Here is a 21,089-nt window from a genome sequence, read left to right on the forward strand (position 1 = left end):
AAAAACTTTTTCTTAACGTGTCATGTTGCTTTAATTGACAGGATATGCAGATTGAAGTTCATCAAATTTGCAGCTGAATAAAACAGTATATACAAAAGTATCAATGTTACTTTGTATCTCTTACAGGTCTAAACTGTGTTGTTAAACATTGAGTTAGACAGTTGTTTTTTTGACAGCTGAAGTTTTTTGAGCTTTTGTATGTACAGTGCAACTCCTGTCTTCATTTTCAAAGCCCAGAATTGTTGGCTATTTGGGGGGGGGGGGGTGACAGGGCAGAAGGACTGGACATGCTACAAATGTTTTGTGTACTAAGATGATGTTTTTTAGATTGTGTGTAGCACATCTAGTGTCTTCGGCTAGTTAAGCAGACCATATTGCACATAAAAGTTCAGAAAATGAAGTATACTAAATATTTACTTGCAGCAATTTTCATTTCCACAACCAAATTTATATTTAATTGCAGTGTGCCTTTGAACTTGACAGCAAATCTGGCTGCTTCAGAAGAGTCAATCCCCTAACACAGCCCCTCTTGCTTTACCTGTTAAAGTCCTCTACTCTCCTGTGAGCGTCTAATTGCTTTTTGTGCTGACCGAGGTCCTTCATTCCTCTTCTCACCTACCTACATAATCCTTTTATGTACCTGCTGAGGGAGGAATGAAGGGGAATACTATAGAGTGTCATTTGACTGACAGCTCTAAGTCTACAGATGCTGCTAACATCCCTTCCAAGATGACGGCACATAAGCAGCAGTCTCAGGCCTTTTGGATGCCCACACAATGGAGGTTTTTACAAGTAAACAACATTCCTAAAATACACTAAATGCAAATATAATCTTATGAAATGATGATTGTTGAAATGTGATTATTTTCATGTAATGTTTAAATGTTCATTCCTGCAGGAGGCACCTGCTTCTCATGACATACTAGTGTTTTTGACTGGTCAGGAAGAAATTGAAGCAATGACTAAGACATGCAGAGACATAGCAAAGCACCTTCCAGATGGCTGCCCTCAGATGACAGTAATGCCTCTTTATGCATCTTTACCACACTCTCAACAGTTTAGAGTATTTCAGAATGTGCCCAAGGTAAGTAAAAATCCATAGCAGTCAATTGGCATCATTTCAGGGCTAATCAAGAAAGCATGCATTATTTTGCAAATGTTTCAGTCAACCTGTATCTGGTAGCATCTAAGCCCAGTATAAAAAGTGTGCAGAGCTCCAGTCTGGAATGAGACACACTGTAAAATATTAATATGGTTCATGATTTGTAAATTGTATTTGTCAGCTGCAGGTTTGTGGTAATTTCTTCATGTTCATCCATAAACTAAATTCTTGATATCTTTAAGGATCACCGCAAGGTTATTCTTTCGACCAATATTGCTGAGACATCCATCACTATAACAGGAATCAAATATGTTGTAGATACAGGCATGGTGAAAGCAAAGAAGTACAACCCAGGTAGGAAATGTATTTGGAGGTTATACATGAGAACATAAACTATCAGTAAATACTTTTTTTGCTGCAGAAGCATTACATTTCCGTACTACCCAGAGTATTTGCTCTTTTTCCAGTTGCTGCTATTGGAGATTAGGCATTACCCTTATCCACATTCCACAATGTAATTTCTGATACAGGCATAGTGAAAGCAAAGATATACAGCCTATTTAGGAAATGCATTTGAGGTTAAACATCAGGAAATACTTTTTTGCTGCAGAATCATTACATTTCAGTACTATCCAGAATATCTGCTGTTCTTCCAGTTCCTGGTATTGGAGATTAGGTACTGCCCTTATGCATATCCCACAGTGTAATTTCTGGTGCCACAGTGATCTATGTGACAAGGGGTGTGCAGATGTCCATGCTTTAAGCGGAACTACACTGCACCTGAGCACCACAAACCGAAAATGCTATCTAATTAATTTTTATTATTAAAAGCAAACTAACCCATCCATGCATGTGTCCATGCTTTATCTTTCTGATAAATCACTTTGAAAAATGCCCCTAGCATTTCTGGCTGTGGTCATCTTGGGTAAGAGCAGATGATTCCTGTAGCATTTACTTCCTGAAATCCATCCGCCCTTAGCTCAGCCATGCAGGAAGGAGTGTGTGCTTAGCTGAGAAAGCCCTTCCTTCCCTCCTGAAGAATTCTGGGAAGCATGATGTCATTTGCTTAGGCTTGGAAACCAGGAAGTAACTGGTCAAATGAAGAAAAAGAATAAAAAAAAAAGCTTAAACCACTAAATATGAGATACTTTTTTATCTATTTAATAGGGCTAGCAGCATTAGGATTAAAAATAGTCAATGTTGATTGAGAGAGTGAAGTTTCGCTTTTAAGCAAGGCCAACGTTAAATAAATCACTATTTTAAATAGCGATTCAGGGGTTCTTGACAGACCTGCACTTCACTGGATTTGCAGCAAGAGATATGTGGATATGTGTGTATCCTCTGTGTCTGAGAGAGAATCTCCACAAGGGAATATAGACAGTATGCAAAACATAGAGGTTTTAACTCTTCCCTACCCTTTCGAAAACCAAAAAGTTATGGCACTCATAATACCCTATGACCACTTGTAGTCCCGCTCTAGCTGCTCAAGTATAATGATAGGTCCAGTGTTTCACAATGCAGTAGGGGGCCAGGCATTCATATATGCTTGATCCAGAAAACAGTGAGCGCATGTGGAAACGGACGGTCACTACACATCTCTACCTCAGCAGGTGAAGTGGAGTGTAAGCGGTTTCAGCCTCAAACGCCTAGGCCACCATTTGGCAACAATTTCTGGCAACAAGCATTCTATGAGTTACCAAATGTACTAAAGTAACAACATTAACATAGTTTACCTTTGTGTTCTATATAGGATCCGCTGCAGAATAAGTCTACTCTACAGAGAATCCGTAATAGAGCAATAGTAGCGCATTACCTGTTTGTCCTATGCAACATCTCCTCTTTCCTGCGTCACCTTTGACATTCAAAATTCCAAGGCTGGTTTGAGTCTGACTAGAAGCTGTGAGAAACATTGTAGTACTGGCATTTTAGCAGCAGACCTTTTGTGTGAAAGGCAGCAAGGAGAATGTTCCAGCATTACCAGCAGGTGCATTCCAGGATCACCAAACTAAATAAAGTGCAGTGAATTAGTGCAGTACAGAAGTGCCTGGATGAAAGCATTCCTGTGTGCATCTTAAAGGTTTAATATCACATTTTGACTGGAGTACATCTTTATCCAATTTCTTATATGAGGCCTTGAGTCTTTACATAATGTATGTGGTATTTGAGCCTGTAGGTTCAATTATTTAATTACAAACAATCCAGGTCCATTACAGGCCAAATCCAGTCAGCTGAACTTATTTATATTGATTGTGTTTTAAGTAGCAGGAGGGCTTGACCATTCCCAGGTGCCAGGTCAGCATGGTGACCAGAAACCATGTCCTGGCTCCTGGGCCCACACTGCCCTGTTCTCCCCCATCCCACAGCTGACTCCTCTCCCACGCTCCACCCTTCCTGTCCCACTTCCCCCCACCCTTGACACTTTCCCCTCCTGTCATTCTTCCCTCCTCTTGTTACGCTGCCCCCACCTGGCTTCTAACTTTTTTTTAGCTGGATTCTAAATTCAAAGCAAATTTGTCAAGTCCTGGTGTAAACTGCACTTTTCTGTAAGAATACTACTGGATGCATTTAGACCCCATGCACACTAGGCGATTAGGCATGGTGAATGTGTGGTGAATGTTGGTGTTTAGCTGTGGGCAGGTGCCCCATCCAGCCCCATTGCTGAAGGCCTGTAAAACTTTTTGAGAGACTGAATTCTGCTGCTGCTGGATGTTACACCTGGCAGTACTTTATTTTTGCAGTATATGCCCAGCGACAAGTGCCCGAAACACAGACTGAGCATTTTAAAGTTTTTAGGTTCAAGATTGTTTGTTTTTTTTGTTTGTTTTTTTTTGTGTGTGTTTTGTTTTTTTGCCTGCACCTTATTTTTTTGTACAAGGTGTCAGACCTGTGTAAATGTTTTGTGAAAATTGCTGACACCTAAGGATTTTCTTTGGAAAGCAGCATGTCCAAGTAGTTGTCAAAAGAGAACTTCCAAGAGGTGAAGATGAGACCTGGAAATTACTATGATTTTACCCTGTTCCCTCTTTGTCTACCTATGCCTACTTAATCCAAATGTGCATTAATGACCTTCAAATGCTTTCGCCTTTTGTTTTTGAAATCATGTCACAAGCAAAATAATATTAAAAATATTATAAAGGATTTATATAGCACCGATAGTTTGTGATGCACTTTACAAGATAAAAGTACAGTAGCATGTTTTCTAACTTCAAATAAATGTTTGTGTCTGTAGACAGTGGTCTTGAAGTGCTTGCAGTGCAAAGGATATCAAAAGCCCAGGCATGGCAGCGTACGGGAAGAGCTGGTAGAGAGGACAGTGGGATATGCTATAGACTCTATACAGAAGATGAGTTTGAGAAGCTTGAGAAAATGACTGTACCAGAAATACAAAGGTAAGCAAGTAAATGTGTTCATAATTCTATATACAGGTGAAACACAAAAAATTAGAATATCATGCAAAAGTTCATTTATTTCAGTAATGCAACTTAAAAGGTGAAACGAATGAGATATGAGATAGACTCATTACATGCAAAGCAAGATAGTTCAAGCCGTGATTTGTCATATTTGTGATGATTATGGCTTACAGCTCATGGAAACCCCAAATCCACAATCTCAGAAAGTTAGAATATTGTGAAAAGGAGCAATATTCTAGGCTCAAAGTGTCCCACTCTAATCAGCTAATTAAGCCATAACACCTCCAAAGGGTTCCTGAGCCTTTAAATGGTTTCTCAGCCTCATTCAGTAGGCATCACAATCATGGGAAAGACTGCTGACCTGACAGTTGTGCAGAAAACCATCATTGACACCCTCCATAAGGAGGGAAAGCCTCAAAAGGTAATTGCAAAAGAAGTTGGATGCTCCCAAAGTGCTGTATCAAAGCACATTAATAGAAAGTTATGTGGAAGAAAAAGGTGCACAAGCAGCAGGGATGACCGCAGCCTGGAGAGGATTGTCAGGAAAAGGCCATTCAAAAGTGTTGGGGACTTTCACAAGGAGTGGACTGAGGCTGGAGTCAGTGCATCAAGAGCCACCACACACAGATGGATCCTGGACATGGGCTTCAAATGTCGTATTCCTCTTGTCACGCCGCTCATGAACAACAAACCACATCAGAAGCGTCTTACCTGGGTTAAAGAAAAACAGACCTGGTCTGTTGCTCAGTGGTCCAAAGTGCTCTTTTTCTGATGAGAGCAACTTTTGCATCTCCTTTGGAAACCAAGGACCCAGAGTATGGAGGAAGAATGGAGAGGCACACACTGCAAGATGCTTGAAGTCCAGTGTGAAGTTTCCACAGTCTGTGTTGATTTGGGGACCCATGTTATCTGCTGGTGTTGGTCCACTGTGCTTCATTAAGTCCAGGGTCAACGCAGCCATCTACAAGGAGATTTTGGAGCACTTCATGCTTCCTTCTGCAGACGAGCTTTATGGGGATGCTGACTTCATTTTCCAGCAGGACTTGGCACCTGCCCACACTGCCAAAAGCACCAAAACCTGGTTCAATGACCGTGGGATTACTGTGCTTGATTGGCCAGCAAACTCGCCTGACCTGAACCCCATAGAGAATCTATGGGGCATTGCCAAGAGAAAGATGAGACATGAGACGGAACAATACAGAAGAGCTGAAGGCCGCTATTGAAGCATCCTAGACTTCCATAACACCTCAGCAGTGCCACAGGCTGATAGCTTCCATGCCACGCCGCATTGAGGCAGTAATTGCTGCAAAAGGGGCCCAAACCAAGTATTGAGTACATATGCATGCTTATACTTTTCAGAAGTCCAATATTGTTCTATGTACAATCCTTGTTTTATTGATTGCATGTAATATTCTAATTTTCTGAGATTGTGGATTTGGGGTTTTCATGAACTGTAAGCCATAATCATCACAATTCTTACAAATCACGGCTTGAACTATCTTGCTTTGCATGTAATGAGTCTATCTCATATATTAGTTTCACCTTTTAAGTTGCATTACTGAAATAAATGAACTTTTGCACAATATTCAAATTTTTCGCGTTTCACCTCTATGTGAAAATAGTGATTTGATTGAAGAATACCTGAGGGTTTTTTTATGACTGTTTTTGAAATTGTTATTACTCTATCATCCATCGAAGACACAGCTTTATGGATAGTATGCAACCAAGGGTTATACTGCCGTCTACAGGGAAAATGAACACTGGGCACATAGAAACTGAAGGCCAGCCCACTACAGGCTATAACCCTTCCCACTTCAAAGATATGCTTCATGCCCTCAGGAGATTGGATGTCTCCTTTCTCTCTGCTGTATTTTTCACTGGAAATTCAAGTGAAAATTATTTCCTTGGACTGTGTTTTTATGTGTGTGGTTTTTTTTTTTTGTTTTTTTTTTTTTTGGGTGGGGGGGCGGGGGAGTTGACGGACAGGCAGTGTTTTTCTGCAAAAACTACTGCCACTTCCTTTCTGCACTCTACTTTCTGCGGGAGTACTGAGGACAGTCTCCGAGGCAGTTCTTCTCTTCACAGATGACTGTTTCCCTGCACTGTTCCGCAGTCCTGGGCTTCATAGTCTTTTCGACAGCTGTACATATCTTTTAGTCTCAATTTAGCCATTCCTATCATCTGCTATCAGTGACAAGTGTTCACAGAACCTTTGTGCTGCATTAACTCCTTGTCCTGGGGATCCATACATAATCCTTGCAGAATAGGTACATATATGTTTCTTAACTTTTTCTTTCTTTTTCTTCCTCCCTCTTCCAGTCATACAAAGGAGGATTTTTCTTCTGTTACACTTTTTTATTAATCTATTCTAGACACTTAAAATGAGGGGATTCCACTGTTACTTTACCTACCACAGTATTTGGCCTTGGTTCTCATAGACCTAAATGTCCCAATAAGGTTTTTATTCTTCATCCCCTATGCAGTGTATTTTATCTACGATGATTGGAAACCACCAGACAAACAAACACTTTTTTGCCTTTAAACAATTCCAGGTGCTTTATCCCTTTCCAGAGGATTTTTGTTCACAAAATGGTCTACTCCTCCCTAGGTCAACTCTCCAGTGTGTCACTTTGACAAGGCTCTGACTGTTTCTATAAAAGGTGCTCTGTCTCTAGGGACCCTGTTGACAAGAAATCATGTGCAGTTTTTCAGTCTATCTACTTCCTAATGGGATCAGCCCTTCAACTTTTGCCAAACACCATTCTTTAAAGCGATTTTTGGGGAAAATAACAAACATGCTATACTTGCCTACTGTGTGCAGTGATTTTGCACAGAGCAGCCCGGATCCTCCTCTTCTTGGGTCCCCCGCAGGCTTTCCTGGCCCCTCGCTCCTGTCGGGTGCCCCCACAGTAAGCAGCTTGCTATGGGGACACCTGCTCCATGTGTCCATTCCCACATGGAGCCGTGGTTTGGCCCCACCCCCTCTCATTGGCAGGCTGACTGTGATTGACAGCAGCGGGAGCTAATGGCTCCCACTTGCTGTCTCAGCCAATGAGGAGGCAGTGACCCGGGACAGCCGAGGCTGTTGTTCACATTGCTGGATTGAGATGAGGCTTAGGTAAGTATTGAGGAGGCTGGGGACACTGCTGCACACAGAAGGTTTTTTACCTTCATGCATGCCTTCATTCATTTTGCTCAATGAAGTCATTAAAAATGCAACTGGGAGTACTCAACCCAGCTGCTTTAAAATTAAAGATCAATGCAGTAGGATAACATTCTCCTATTTCACATCAAAACATTTATTTTAATCCTTTAGGTCAGGTTCCAGTTCCCAGACCCACAAGTTTTCTTCCTCTCCCTCAGGCTCTGGGACTTCAAAGCATCCTTGGAAGTCCAAGAGTTCTTAACCTGCTGATAAATCTGCCTCAGCATGAAGATGTGCCCCACCAGCTCCATCCACAGGTGGGGGAGCAGCATCTAAAGGCCTTCATGGACTTTTGGAAATCTCTCATAGCGCCGCACTTAGGTGTAGACGATTATTCCTACATGTTACAAAATTAAATTTCTCTTTTGTCCTTCACCTCATTGTTTCGTTTTGCATCTCCTGGTTTTCAGCAACGTTGGATGGAACTGCTTCCAGCTATTTAGTAATTGTTGAAACCAGGGTATTAATATTCTCATTCCTGCAACCAAAAGATTTCACTTTTTTAATTCAAATCTGTGTACAGTTCCGTAATCCAATGGAGGCCTTCGTTCCATCTTGGATTCAAAGGCTCTCAATACCTTTCCTCTGGTGAAGCTATTTCCCCATCTATTTTGAAGGATCAAAAGCATGGATGCTCCAAGTCATTCTCATAGCTGCAGATTGACCTCCCAATTTTTGGTATGCCTACTTTGGTAGCTTGCTGACTCTCTTTGGCCTCTACAAAATTGGCCAAATCTTTTATCCCAAGAACAGATCTTCCACCTTGCTTCTCAATCACTGGCTTTGATGTCTTGGCTGTTGTAACACAGGTTCTGAGAGAAAGGAGCATTACAGGTTGAGTTATCTCAACAGTGCTTAAAACTTGTAGGTCTACTTTCTGTTGCGTACGAAAGGCTTATTTTCATTTCCTTTTAGTTGGGGGTAGAGCCATATTTAGCCACTAATATCTCTCACTTGTTTCTGTGCAGGTTTAGAATTGACAATTTGTGCCGTATCACAAAGTAAGATGTTTTGTTTTTTTTCTAAATGTGAATAATGTTTTTGTTTTTGCACAGGTGTAATCTAGCCAGTGTGATGCTGCAACTTCTGGTTCTGAGAGTTCCGAATATTCTGACATTTGACTTTATGTCCAGGCCCTCTTCAGGTGTGTGGGCAAAATATATAAAACTTGACTCATTTTGCATGTAAAGTCCTTACATTTTAGCAGAACTTCACCCACAAGGTGGGGGATGGGTACCTGGTTTCGACAGGTATCCGCTCCCACTTCCGGTCTGATGCACCATGGTGATCTCAGCTGGATGATCACTCCCCCACAGCCTTCTGGGACACTTCACAGATCCCGAGAAGACTGCGGGATTCTTCACAAAGCACAGTGCGCTTTGTGCATGAAACTGGTTGTGAAGTCGCAAAGCTTCACTGCCGGTTTCCCTTACTCAAATTTCTGGCACCAAAGCCAATTGATAATCAGCTCGGGTGAGGACATCACTGGATCCTTGAACAGGTAAGTGTCCTTATAGTAAAAGTCAGCAGCTACAGTATTTGTCTCTGCTGAATTTTTTGGAGGGGAGCCTGGAGCTCTTCTTCAAAGTCAGCCTGTACACCTTCTTAGTTTCCTTTTTATAAGACAGAATATTGTCATCTTCTATCCCTCCTCACTGCCTGTCAAAAGTCCTCTGGCGAGCTATCCACCATGTATCTTTCCTTTTGGATTATATGAATGATTGTTCTACTTGATATTTTGACATACAATACAGCAAATTTAAATTTGATTTTTCCTTAAAATGCTCAGAAATATCCAACCATATTGTCAGATAACACAAAGAGAGGGAGGAAATTGGGAACTTCTAGATGGCAGATTTTCTTTAGGAAATGGGAGAAATTAAAATTTTTTTGCATGATTGTGTGATTACATTCCACTGCGAAACAAATTCATTTTGGAAGAGGGAAATCTTTTGCTTTATTCTGTGTGTTTTTTTTTGTTTTTTTTAACCACTTGCCGACCGCAGATACCCAAATGACGGCTTATCCGCGGCCGGCCAGTTCTGGGAGGGCGTCGTATGACGTCTTCCCAGAATGCGCCCTCCCGCGTGCCCCCGGCTATCTCTGTGATCGCTGTGTTCTACGGACACAGCTGATCATGTGATGTGGTAAAAGGCTAATCACAGAGGCCTTTTACCACGTGATCAGCCATGTCGAATGACACAGCAGATCACCGATAAATGCAGTTGCTGGTTATTGGCTGCACGTTCCTCCCACTGTGACAGTGTGAGGAAAGTACTGCCGATAACTGGCAATTGTCAGAGGACTGATCGGCACCGATCATTAGGGCACTGATGATCATTGCCCTTTGATTAGTGCCCAGCAGTGCCGCCCACAGGTGCCCAGCAGTACCACCCACCTGTGCCTAGTAGTGCAACCCACCTGTACCCATCAGTGCCCATCATTGTTGCATATCAGTTCCGCTTATCAGTGCAGCCTCATCAACGCACATCAGTGAAGGAGAAAAATTACATGTTTGTAAAATTTTATAATAGAAACAAAAAACTTTTTTTTTTTCAAAATTTTTGCTAATTTTTTTGTTTATAGTGCAAAGAATAAAACACCCAGTGGCGAGTACATTCCACTAAAAAAAAAAGCTCTATTTGTGTGAAAAAAATTATAAAATGTCATATGGCTACAATGTTGCATGACCGTGCAATTGTCAGTCAAAGTGCGAAAGCGCTAAAAGCTGAAAATTGGCCTGGGCAGGAAGGGGGTACAAGTGCCCGGTAAGCAAATGGTTAAATATTACTCAAGAACAACATTTGTGTGAAGACCTAATACTGTTAAAGAAAAAATGGTGTAACTGTTGCATGGTAAATAAAGGATTATTTTTCTTTTCTTTTCTTTTTTTTTTAGACTCTATACGCGCTGCCATTGATCAGTTGGATCTTCTAGGTGCAGTTGAGAGGAAGGAAGACCAGATTATCCTCACACCACTTGGAAGAAAGATGGCTGCTTTCCCTTTGGAACCACGGTTTGCTAAGGTAACTTCCTAAATACCTACCTGTGTGCAGTGTGTTAGACTTGCATCATGTTCATTGTGAAAATTTCTATAGAAACACTTATCTAGTACCTAGACACCATCTACTATAAATAAAAATTGCTTCTAATTCTTCTTCTTTCCTTTTCAGACTATTCTCATTTCGCCAAAATTTCATTGTACAGAAGAAATCCTGACTATTGTGGCTTTGCTTTCAGTGGACAGTGTTCTCCATAATCCTCCAGCTAAACGAGATGAAGTACAGGCAGCTCGCAAGAAGTTCATCTCTAGTGAGGGGGATCATATCACCTTGCTAAATATCTATCGTGCATTCAAAAACTTGGGCAAAAATAAGGCAAGTATCCCGTGTCAGGATTGGGCAAAATTCACCTTCACTTTTTATGGAAAACAGACTACAGTCAGGGTCAGATTTCTTTATTACCAACACAGGCTGTGGTCCAGGGAAGGGTGGCAGGAGAGCCAAACACACCCACTTCAGGAACACCCGCATTGTACTGCGGACGGGTGGCTGCTACAATCACAGCAACATACCTGTACGTCGTTTCTGCATCCAGGTTCAGGGAGAAGGAACAAGTAGATTTTTAGTAAAAAGCAGCACATAATACACACATTAACACTTGTTAGGCACACACTTAACCCCTTGATTACCCTGAGATGTTAACCTCTTTCCAGCCAGTGTCATTAATACAGTAGTATTATCACTGACCACTGTGTTAATGTCATTGGTGATGTCTGTGTCAGTCAGTTCCTACCCAGTGTCTGTTGGTGTCAAGATTGTCCACCGCATTATCACAGTACCACTAGAAGTTGCTGATCACTGCCATTAAAAGTATAAAAAAAAAAAAAATTCCAGTATATATACCATAGTCTGTAAACGCTATAACTTTCACACAAACCAATCACTATACACTTTTTTTGTGTTTTTTTGTTTTTTTTACCAAAGATGTAGCAGAATACATTTTTGGCTGAAATATATGAAGAAATTTGATTTTTCTTATTGGATATGTTTTAAAAGCAGAAGGTAATACTCACACACACACACACTCACTGTCTCTCTCTCCCCTGCTGATTTTGAATGTTTGCCCACTCACAAAGAAATAATCAGTCTAAAAATCGAATGGTAGGTGTATTGTAACACTGAGAGACAGAATAGCAACAAAATATTCAAAAGCAATTATGCACTGATTTGCATGTTCGTGAGGGAGATAAGTATTTGATCCCCTATCATCCAGCAGGATTTCTGGCTACCAGATGTCTTTCATACAGGTAACAAGCTGAGATTAGAAGCAGTTTCTTAAAGGGAGTGCTGCTAATCTCATTGTTACCTGTATAAAAGACCCCTGTCCACAGGAGCAATCAGATTCCAAACTCTCTACCATGCAAAGATCAAAGAGCTGTCCAAGGATGTCAGGGACAAGATTGTAGACCTACACAAGGATAGACTGGGCTACCAAACGACCGTCAAGCAGCCTGGTGAGAAGGTGACAACAGTTGGTGCAATCATTCGCAAATGGAAGAAACGCAAAACAACTGTCAGTCTCCCTAGGTCTGGTGCACCATGCAAGATCGCACCTAGTGGAGTGTCAATGATCATGAGAACAGTGAGGAATCATCCCAAAACTACACGTGAGGATCTTGTCAATGATCTCCAGGCAGCTGGGACCACAGTCACCAAGAAAACAATTGGTAACAGACTACGCCGACAAGGATTGAAATCCTGCAGTGCCCGCAAGGTCCCTTTGCTCAAGAAAGCACATGTCCAGGCCCATTTGAAGTTTGCCACTGAACATCTGAATGATGCAGAGGAGGACTGGTTGAAAGTGTTGTGGTCAGATGAGACCAAAATCGAGCTCTTTGGCATCAACTCAGTTTGGAGGAGAAGGAATGCTGCCTATGACCCCAAGAACACCATCCCAACTGTCAAACGTGGTGGAAACATTCTGCTCTGGGGGTGTTTTTCTGCTAAGGGGACAGGACAACTGCACCGCATCAAAGGGACAATGGACGGGGCAATATAGCATCATATCTTGGGTGAGAACCTTCTTCCCTCAGCCAGGGCATCGAAAATGGGTCGTGGATGAGTGTTCCAGCATGACAGTGACCCAAAACACACGGCCAAGGCAACAAAGGAGTGGCACAAGAAGAAGCCCATTAAGGTCCTGGAGTGGCCTAGCCAGTCTCCAGACCTTAATCCAATTGAAAATCTGTGGAGGGAGCTGAAAGTTCGAGTTGACAAACGTCAGCCACCAAACCTTAATGACTTGGAGAGGATCTGCCAAGAGGAGTGGGCCAAAATCCCTCCTGAGATGTGTGCAAACCTGGTGGCCAACTACAGGAAACGTCTGACCTCTGTGATTGCCAGCAAGGGATTTGCCACCAAGTACTAAGTCATGTTTTGTGAAGGGGATCAAATACTTATTTCCCTCATGAACATGCAAATCAGTGCATAATTTGTTAGACATGCATTTCTTTTTAATTTTTTGTTGCTACTCTGTCTCTCAGTGTTACATTATACCTACCATTCGATTTTTAGTAAAGTGTTGGATGCAGTAGTGTAAAGCACGCTGCCACTGGACTCTAGAGCAGTGGAAACGTGTTCTCTGTAGTGAACATTCTCTGTCTGGCAATCTGATGGACGTGTCTGGGTTTGGTAGTTGCCAGGAGAACGGTACTTGCCTGACTACATAGTGTAAAGTTTGGTGGAGGGGGGATTATGGTGTAGGGTTGTTTGTTTTTTTTAGGGGTTGGGCTTGGTCCCTTAGTTCCAGTGAAGGGAACTCTTAAGGTGTCCGCATGCCAAGACATTTTGGACAAATTCATGCTCCCAATTTTGTGGGAACAGTTTGGGATGAATTAGAGCGGAGACCGCGAGCTAGGTCTTCTCGTCTGACATCAGTGCCTGACCTCACAAATGCGCTTCTGGAAGAATGGTCAAACATTCCCATAGACACACTCCTAAACCTTGTGGACAGCCTTCCCAGAAGAGTTGAAGCTGTTATAGCTGCAAAGGGTCAGCCAACTCAATATTGAACCCTACGGGCCAAGATTGGGATGCCATTAAAGTTCACGTGCATGTAAAGGCAGGCGTCCCAATACTTTTGGCAATATAGGGTATATCCAGCTGCTTATATTTCAGGATCTACTGACTTTTTTTTTTTTCCCCCAAATATGTAGTTTGAAAAGTAACTTAAATTAACCCCTGCATACATATTCTGCCATATCTTTTAAAATGCTTGGGTTTGTGATGCAAAGCTAAATGTAAATTCTGATGAACTCTGCATAAATTGCTGAAAAACTGATGACAGTGTAAGCAGAATTATAGGGACATTTAAAAAACCAACTACTCCCAAAACAGGGTTTCTTTTGGAAAATTGAATCCCATGCCTAAATCTTTGTTTGAAAAGTCACCTATAATTTAAAGACAAACTAAACTCTGGAAGCTGTGCCCAAAGAAGGGTAGACGAAGGGTCAGGTTCTAGGTGCTAGTAAACCTGTGGTCTCCCTGCATCTGATCCTTCAGCCATTACTGATTTACCATGCCTTGTTTTGCATTGTATCTCTGTGTAGAGCAGTGGTTCTCAACCTGTGGGTCGCGACCCCTTTGGGGGTCGAACAACCTTTTCACAGGGGTCACCTAAGACCATCGGAAAACACATATTTCTGATGTGTAAAGAGCAGCTGCTGTGTAGAAAGCAGCTGCTGTGTTGAAAGCAGCTGCTCTGTTAAAGCAGCTACTATGTTGAAAGAAGCAGTATTGGAGGTAAAAACGACACTTCATGAATTATAATTACTGGGTAAATAATTTTATGGTTGGGGGTCACCACAACATAAAGAACTGTGTTAAAGGGTCTCGGCAGTAGGAAGGTTGAGAACCACTGGTGTAGAGGATGCAGTCTGATAGAGGCAGGGCTTTGATTCCTCTGGTCAGAGCCTGTGAGCAGCACAGTAGTTAGCTCCTTGCCTTATATCTCATACTACAGATATACAGCTATAAGGCTATAGGAACAGGAGCGGTTAGACATGCTCACATATAAGTAAGGCAGTGCTATGTTTTAGGACAAGTTTCAGGAAAAAAAGTACATTTTCCAGGGTATTGCTAAGGCACAGTTTACTTTTCTAAATGATCCCTATAACACCACATATCTTCACTTTTTGAGTTTAATTTCACTTTAATGCTATAGAATAATGTAATGTGATAATATAAAATCATGATTAAAGTCGTCTAATTTGTTTGTTTCATACTTAGGATTGGTGCCGTGAAAATTTCATAAATGGCAGAAATATGATGCTGGTATCTGAGGTCCGTGCTCAGCTCAGAGACATTTGTATAAAGGTATTTTGTTTTTTGTTTTCTGCCCTGCCACTAATGTCTTGGTTTTTCTGAGTGACATTTTAATGGCTTCTGTTGTGTCTACCTTGGCTATATATTGGAGTGTTACCAACTTTAAGTTTATATCACTCTTAAATTGGAAACGTTCCATATCGTTATCAAAACCAAGCAGCTTGATGTATTACAATTCCTTGGTCAATTTTTGAAACTATTTAAAATGAAACTAAAGATAGATATAAAATCTTTTTAAGTTGGTAATCATTATATGTATTCTATGTATATTTCTCTGTCTTCAATAAAGTGTAGGTAAATCCAAAGGAATTGTGTGATATTTTGCAGTTTGCCAGTCCTTAGATATGTTGTCTGCTTTAGTTTTCTCTTTTCAGACTTATTTCCTTTTTATTTTCACACCTCCTGTCTCTAGGTGGCTACACTCTTTAATCAAATATATCTATGGAGGGAGCCATGGTTTTTACAGATGGCACATCAAACCTGCCTACCTCTGTACATCTCTATTACATGGTGGAACAATTGGATTAGTAGTTTACAAGAAAAATAAGGATGGTTATCCTTTTTAAATCTCACTGATAATGGTACTGCATTTCTGGGAAGAACATACATTTTCTGAACTTGCTGAAAATATTTTTACCTGAAAAAAAGAAAACTGAAGCAGTCACCACCAGCTCAGCAGGGAGAAAAGCAGGGGAGAAGTACAATATTTGCAGTGTTTGTATATACCTATGCAGATTGTATTTTTGACTGAATCTGTAGAACTCTTTAAGAAAGATTTTTTTATTTTACAGTTATAGAAGAGACATCCTATAGGAATATGCGTAAACCAGACAACAAGCTTGTATTTTGAAATCTCCCTGTAGGTCAATCCTGTTTTACTGTGTCATTCCATTCATATACTTTCTTTTTAATTTGCAGATGTCCATGCCATTAGAGTCCTCAAGAACAGACTCGCGTAACATCCGACAGTGCTTAGCCCACGGCCTGTTCATGAATGCTGCTGAGCTGCAACCAGATGGAACATATACCACTGTAGAGACACATCAACCTGTTGCCATACATCCATCTTCTGTCCTTTTCCACTGTAAACCTGCGTGTGTGATTTACAATGAGCTTCTTCACACATCTAAGTGCTATATGAGAGACCTGTGCGTGGTGGATGCTGATTGGCTCTTTGAAGCTGCCCCAGAATATTTCAGGAGAAAATTAAAATCTGCTAAAAATTAGGTCACTCCAGAACATTTCCTGTTCTGTTGGATGGTATGGCACTAGATTGGTGGACTTTAAGCATAAAAATGTAGATTTACCGGATTGACATTCCCTGCTGGGCATATCCTTCACTGGAAAATGTTTTCAAGTTGTCCATTGTACAACGTACATACAGTATATCACTGTATCATTCTTGCGTGAATCTTATACATTTGTAAGATAATCGATTTAGATTATCATTTTTGCATATGCTTGTAAATTAGATTCATGAGCCACAGGAGGACTGTATATTAACTGCTGCATTGTATAAATCAAAATGATTTAAAATGTAACATTTCTTAGGTCTGTTTACTGTGCTAAAATAGTACTGAATTTTGTTAACCACAATTGAAGCTTACTATAAAAAAATCTTCTTCTAATGAAGCTTGTTGACCAGTAACCAATACTGATTTGCTTTTATTGTTAAAATATTATACGTACCTCCTCTCCTCGATCTTGATCCCTCGCTGGCACTGGCATCTCTCTTGGTGCCAGTCTTCAGGCATCTCCATTGGTTGGTGTAGAATGATTTAATTCCTTTGCATGTGCAGGAATCAGTCATCCCAGCACACGGGGACCATTCCAAGTGATGTAAGCTGAGCTACGCATGTGCAGCTTAGGTTACTTGTCGCAGGAGACTGAGCAGGCAGGTAGGTGTATTTTATTGCAGAAGAGACATTGCATGTCTCTTTGAGACCATAGCCTGTCTCTTTGAGACCATAGCCTGCCTGCTCACAGCTGTTTTAAAATGAGTTTCGTTCCATTATATAAGTTTTGGTTTTGTACAATATATAAGGATTTTCATCTTCTGTTTTGATTTTCATGTATAATAACCCTTTCTGTAAGTTCTGTACTGAATATATTCGTCACTTAGCTTTTAAATTATAGCTATGTTAATATCGAATGTGACGTTAAATTGTATGGAAAATAAAATTCACCTTTTGTACATATTCTGTAAATATACACTTAAAACTTCTAGAAACATCAGTTCTTTTGTCTGCTGCATTTCTGAAAGCCTAAATATACGAAAATAGCTAAATTCACTCTTAAAATACATGTTTGTGAATTGTCTCATCTATATATAATTATACAGTATATAATAAAATGAGATGATTTGCAGTTTTTTCAGCCACTCTTGTGATCCAGGCATGCCTGCCAGATGACATATCCAGGTCACTGACCACTCTTCCTCAAAATGGCTAAGTATTGCTTGGTCATGGACTCACACCCAGCCTAGAAGGATAACACTGATGAGGACATCTGCTTGCCCATTCTATCAGCAAGCTCACAGGGTTAGGTTGACAGCACTGTAGAACCCAGTTGGCTCAAACTACTGGTCGTCTTTGTTGGTGTGTTGCAGGGCATTTCAGGAAGCTAATTTAGCATAAAATGCATTCATTTCTTTTATGATACTTTATATGTTATATGACTAAATAACCAGAACATATAGAATTCTTTTTATATCTGCCTATAGTTCTGCTTTAATGTGTTTTGACATGTATAAACAGGCAGACATTAATTCTTCTTTACTTTTATTATTACGTACAACTGTTACGTCAGGTGCTGCGTAGATTATAAGTTGCTTGAGTAAAAGGGACCACTAATCGTATTGTCCATTGCAAGACCCAGTAAATGTTAACTGGAATGCTTTATTGTTTAAATTGTAAATGAAATGGTTCTGAGGTATTGCATTTTAGCATGAATTGGTAACACACCGTTTTAATTATATACTTTAAAACCATTGATGACTTTCTACTTTTTATAGTGTGCGCTGTAAGAGATATTAGGATGCAAACTGTTTTTTGTGCTTACAAGATAATTGCTTATTGTAGCCAAACTACTGTTGCACAGCTTGTAAAGCACGGTATGATGAAACTTTATACATTAATGTATTTATCCCTTTTAGGTGCAATCTTTTTAAATCTCACCTTTTTAATAGTGATCCAGATGTCATTTTTAAGCAATTTCTAAAGAGAGTACGTGTGCCTTGTAATGCAGAAAAGCCAGATCATTTTAATTAAGACTGCTCAGGGATGAATGTTTTTGGGTTATACAACAATGCAAGCTCCTGGTGTATATATACAAAATCTGATACTTCTGTCATGTGGTATATTATCTATCAATAATACTATGTATACATATCCACTTTGTTATTGTGCTTTTGAACATTGATAATAAATTGCTCTTTATTAGTTTTTAGGATTCTATTACTGTTTACTAGGTGCAATATAAAAAAATTGCTGCTATAATATAGGCAAGTGTAAAACTAAGGTAAAGTGCTGTCTTCTAGACTTAAAATAAATGCAGCATGAAAACAGTGGTTTGAAAAATGTATTCGTACTACCAATACAGGAAATGCTGCGGTATATATTTTTATTTGTTCTATATATTGTACTAAAATAAATAAAACTTTTGTTTTTATATATAGTTATTCGGGTTGTTTGTTACTTTAAACCTGATGAATATGCAACTAACATGTTGTTAGCGGTCTACCTTGCTATATTGGTCCTGGGCATTTTTATTAACGTGCAGTTTTAATCAGCCAGTCAGAGAACATCTACAGCTATCCAGTTAATACTGCAGCTATGTTAAAGACAGAAAATTCACTTAGGTTTACCTTTAAAGTAGTTGTAAATCTTTACATATACCCAGTGAAGTAACATGCCCCAGGTATGATACACAGGAATTAAACCAGTCCTTGTACATAAGGTGTACCTGTTTATCTATAGCTGTCTTCTCACCTAAATCTGTTCAAAATGCAGAATTTACAAAGTATCTCTCATCTCTGAAAAGCAGGGGGCGGGGACCTGACGTTACATCAATGAGAGCTGATTGGAGGGAAGTGACACCCCCCCTCCCCCTTTCTCATAGCTCACAGGAACAGAACTAAGGCTGTCAATCATTGGCTATGCCCTCCCCTATCACCATTTTTCTCTTGGTGTCAGGAAAACTTGTCAGAAGTGACTCATTCTTATAGCAGAGGGACCAAGTAGCAGACAGAAATTACACATAGTTCTCTGGATTGAGACAAGCACACGCTATAGAGCAGTGGTCTCCAAACTGCAGATTGGGGGCTGGGCGCAGCCCTTTCTTGCTTTTATCTGGCCCTTTGTATTATTTCATCCTCTGACATCAACAATGGGGCATAATCCCCCCACTGATGCCAGTGAAGGGGCACAGTTCCTCCTAGTGACACAAATGATGGGGCATTATTCTTCCCACCTAATGACACCAACGATGGGGAACAATTCCTCTCACTGATACCAAAGATGGGGCATTGTTTACTCTCATTGATGCTGGGACATTTTCTACTAATGGTCACAGTTCGGCCCCCCTAAAGTCTGAACTTTGTTTACAAAGTTTGGAGACCCCTGCTATAGAGGGATATGCTTTGTTCATATTTCATGTCTGAGGTTTACAGCCACTTTAACAGCCTCCCACCCCTATATAGTAAAATGATGGACACAAGGCGGTTCTCTCAATCTGGGAGGACGTCATATGACGTCCTCCCATTCTAACCACGCATGTGCCACTCCCGGAGCGTGCAGCGCGGCAATCGGCGGTGCGCCGTGTCCCTTGGACACGGTGGATCACAGATCCACGGAAAGAGCTGAAGATGTCGGCTCGGTCATGTGATCAGCTGTGTCCAATCACAGTTGATCACATGTAAACAGGGAAATGACGGTTATCGGCATTTCTCTCCCCACGAGCTGTCACGCTGACAGCTCATGAGGAGAGGAGAGCCGGTAATCGGCATTCCTCAGAGGGGACATGTACACAGATCATCAGAGCACCGATGATCAGTGTGCCCTGATGATCTGTGTAGCCCCAGCAGCACCACCTGTCAATGTCCATCAGTGCTCATCAATGCCACATATCAGTGCCCATCTGAGCTGCCTTTCAGTGTCACTCATCAATGCCTATCAGTGCCATATATGAGTGCTACCTTTCAGTGCCCAACAGCGATGCCTGTCAATGCCCATCAGTGAAGGAGAAAAATTATTTATTTACAAAATTCTATAACAAAAACTAAAACTTTTTTTTTTTTTCTTCAAAATTTTCAGTGGTTTTTGGTTTAAGAAAAAATAAAAAACCCAGAGGTGATTAAATACCACCAAAATAAAGCTCTGTCACAAAAAATGATAAAAATTTCATATGGGTACAGTGTTGCATGACTGCACAATTGTCATTCAAAGTGCAACAGCGCTGAAAGCTGGAAATTGGCCTAGGCAGGAAGGGGGTATAAGTGCCCTGTAGGCTAGTGGTTAAAGTAGAACACCAGCCAGTTTTGTCATTAAGACCGGTATTGATGTGAAATCTTTCCAACAGTAACTCAATACTAACATATAAACCTTCATGAGATTCTAAACTTTCCTCACTTTATTTTTTTATTTATTTTTTTTTTTTGGAGATTCTTTATATTAAGGTTTAAAAGATTACAAAACTGGTGCTCAGTCCCAATGTATAGGAGATTTGAAGGGTAAATCAAAGAAGCAATGCCCCTTCCTCCACACCGAGATAGTTACATCCCTTAGGAGGGTAGAGCTCAAAAAACACAATGTAGTCCTGACCACAGGAGGGAGGTAGAATCGCCACAACTTAACAAATAGAAGGGCAACTCTATTTAGGGGGCCACGTAGGAACCAGTGGTGGTATCCTATTCTACCCAAAGGCCTCAAACCTTGTTCAATTTATGGGGACAGCCATGAAACTGGTAGGCGACTTTATAAAGCAGAACA

At 40.7% G+C, this 21,089-nt stretch overlaps 1 protein-coding gene across 1 annotated transcript in view; it reads left to right on the top strand.

Annotated features, from left to right (window-relative positions):
* The window catches only part of DHX33 (DEAH-box helicase 33), a 32,506-nt gene extending 13,733 nt beyond the window's left edge, over positions 1–18,773 (top strand). The window contains exons 5-12 of the mRNA XM_089678499.1: positions 899–1,084; positions 1,345–1,456; positions 4,332–4,491; positions 8,773–8,861; positions 10,616–10,743; positions 10,891–11,094; positions 15,007–15,093; positions 16,021–18,773. Of these exons, the coding sequence (XP_089534625.1) occupies positions 899–1,084; positions 1,345–1,456; positions 4,332–4,491; positions 8,773–8,861; positions 10,616–10,743; positions 10,891–11,094; positions 15,007–15,093; positions 16,021–16,329 (1,275 nt within the window). The 3' untranslated portion in view covers positions 16,330–18,773. The remainder of the gene's footprint in view (positions 1–898; positions 1,085–1,344; positions 1,457–4,331; positions 4,492–8,772; positions 8,862–10,615; positions 10,744–10,890; positions 11,095–15,006; positions 15,094–16,020) is intronic.
* Positions 18,774–21,089: the final 2,316 nt, after the last annotated feature.

The sequence above is a fragment of the Staurois parvus genome, unplaced genomic scaffold (assembly GCF_062004578.1).
Source record: "Staurois parvus isolate SC_StPar_1 unplaced genomic scaffold, SC_StPar_1.0 ptg000206l, whole genome shotgun sequence".
NCBI lineage: Eukaryota > Metazoa > Chordata > Amphibia > Anura > Ranidae > Staurois > Staurois parvus.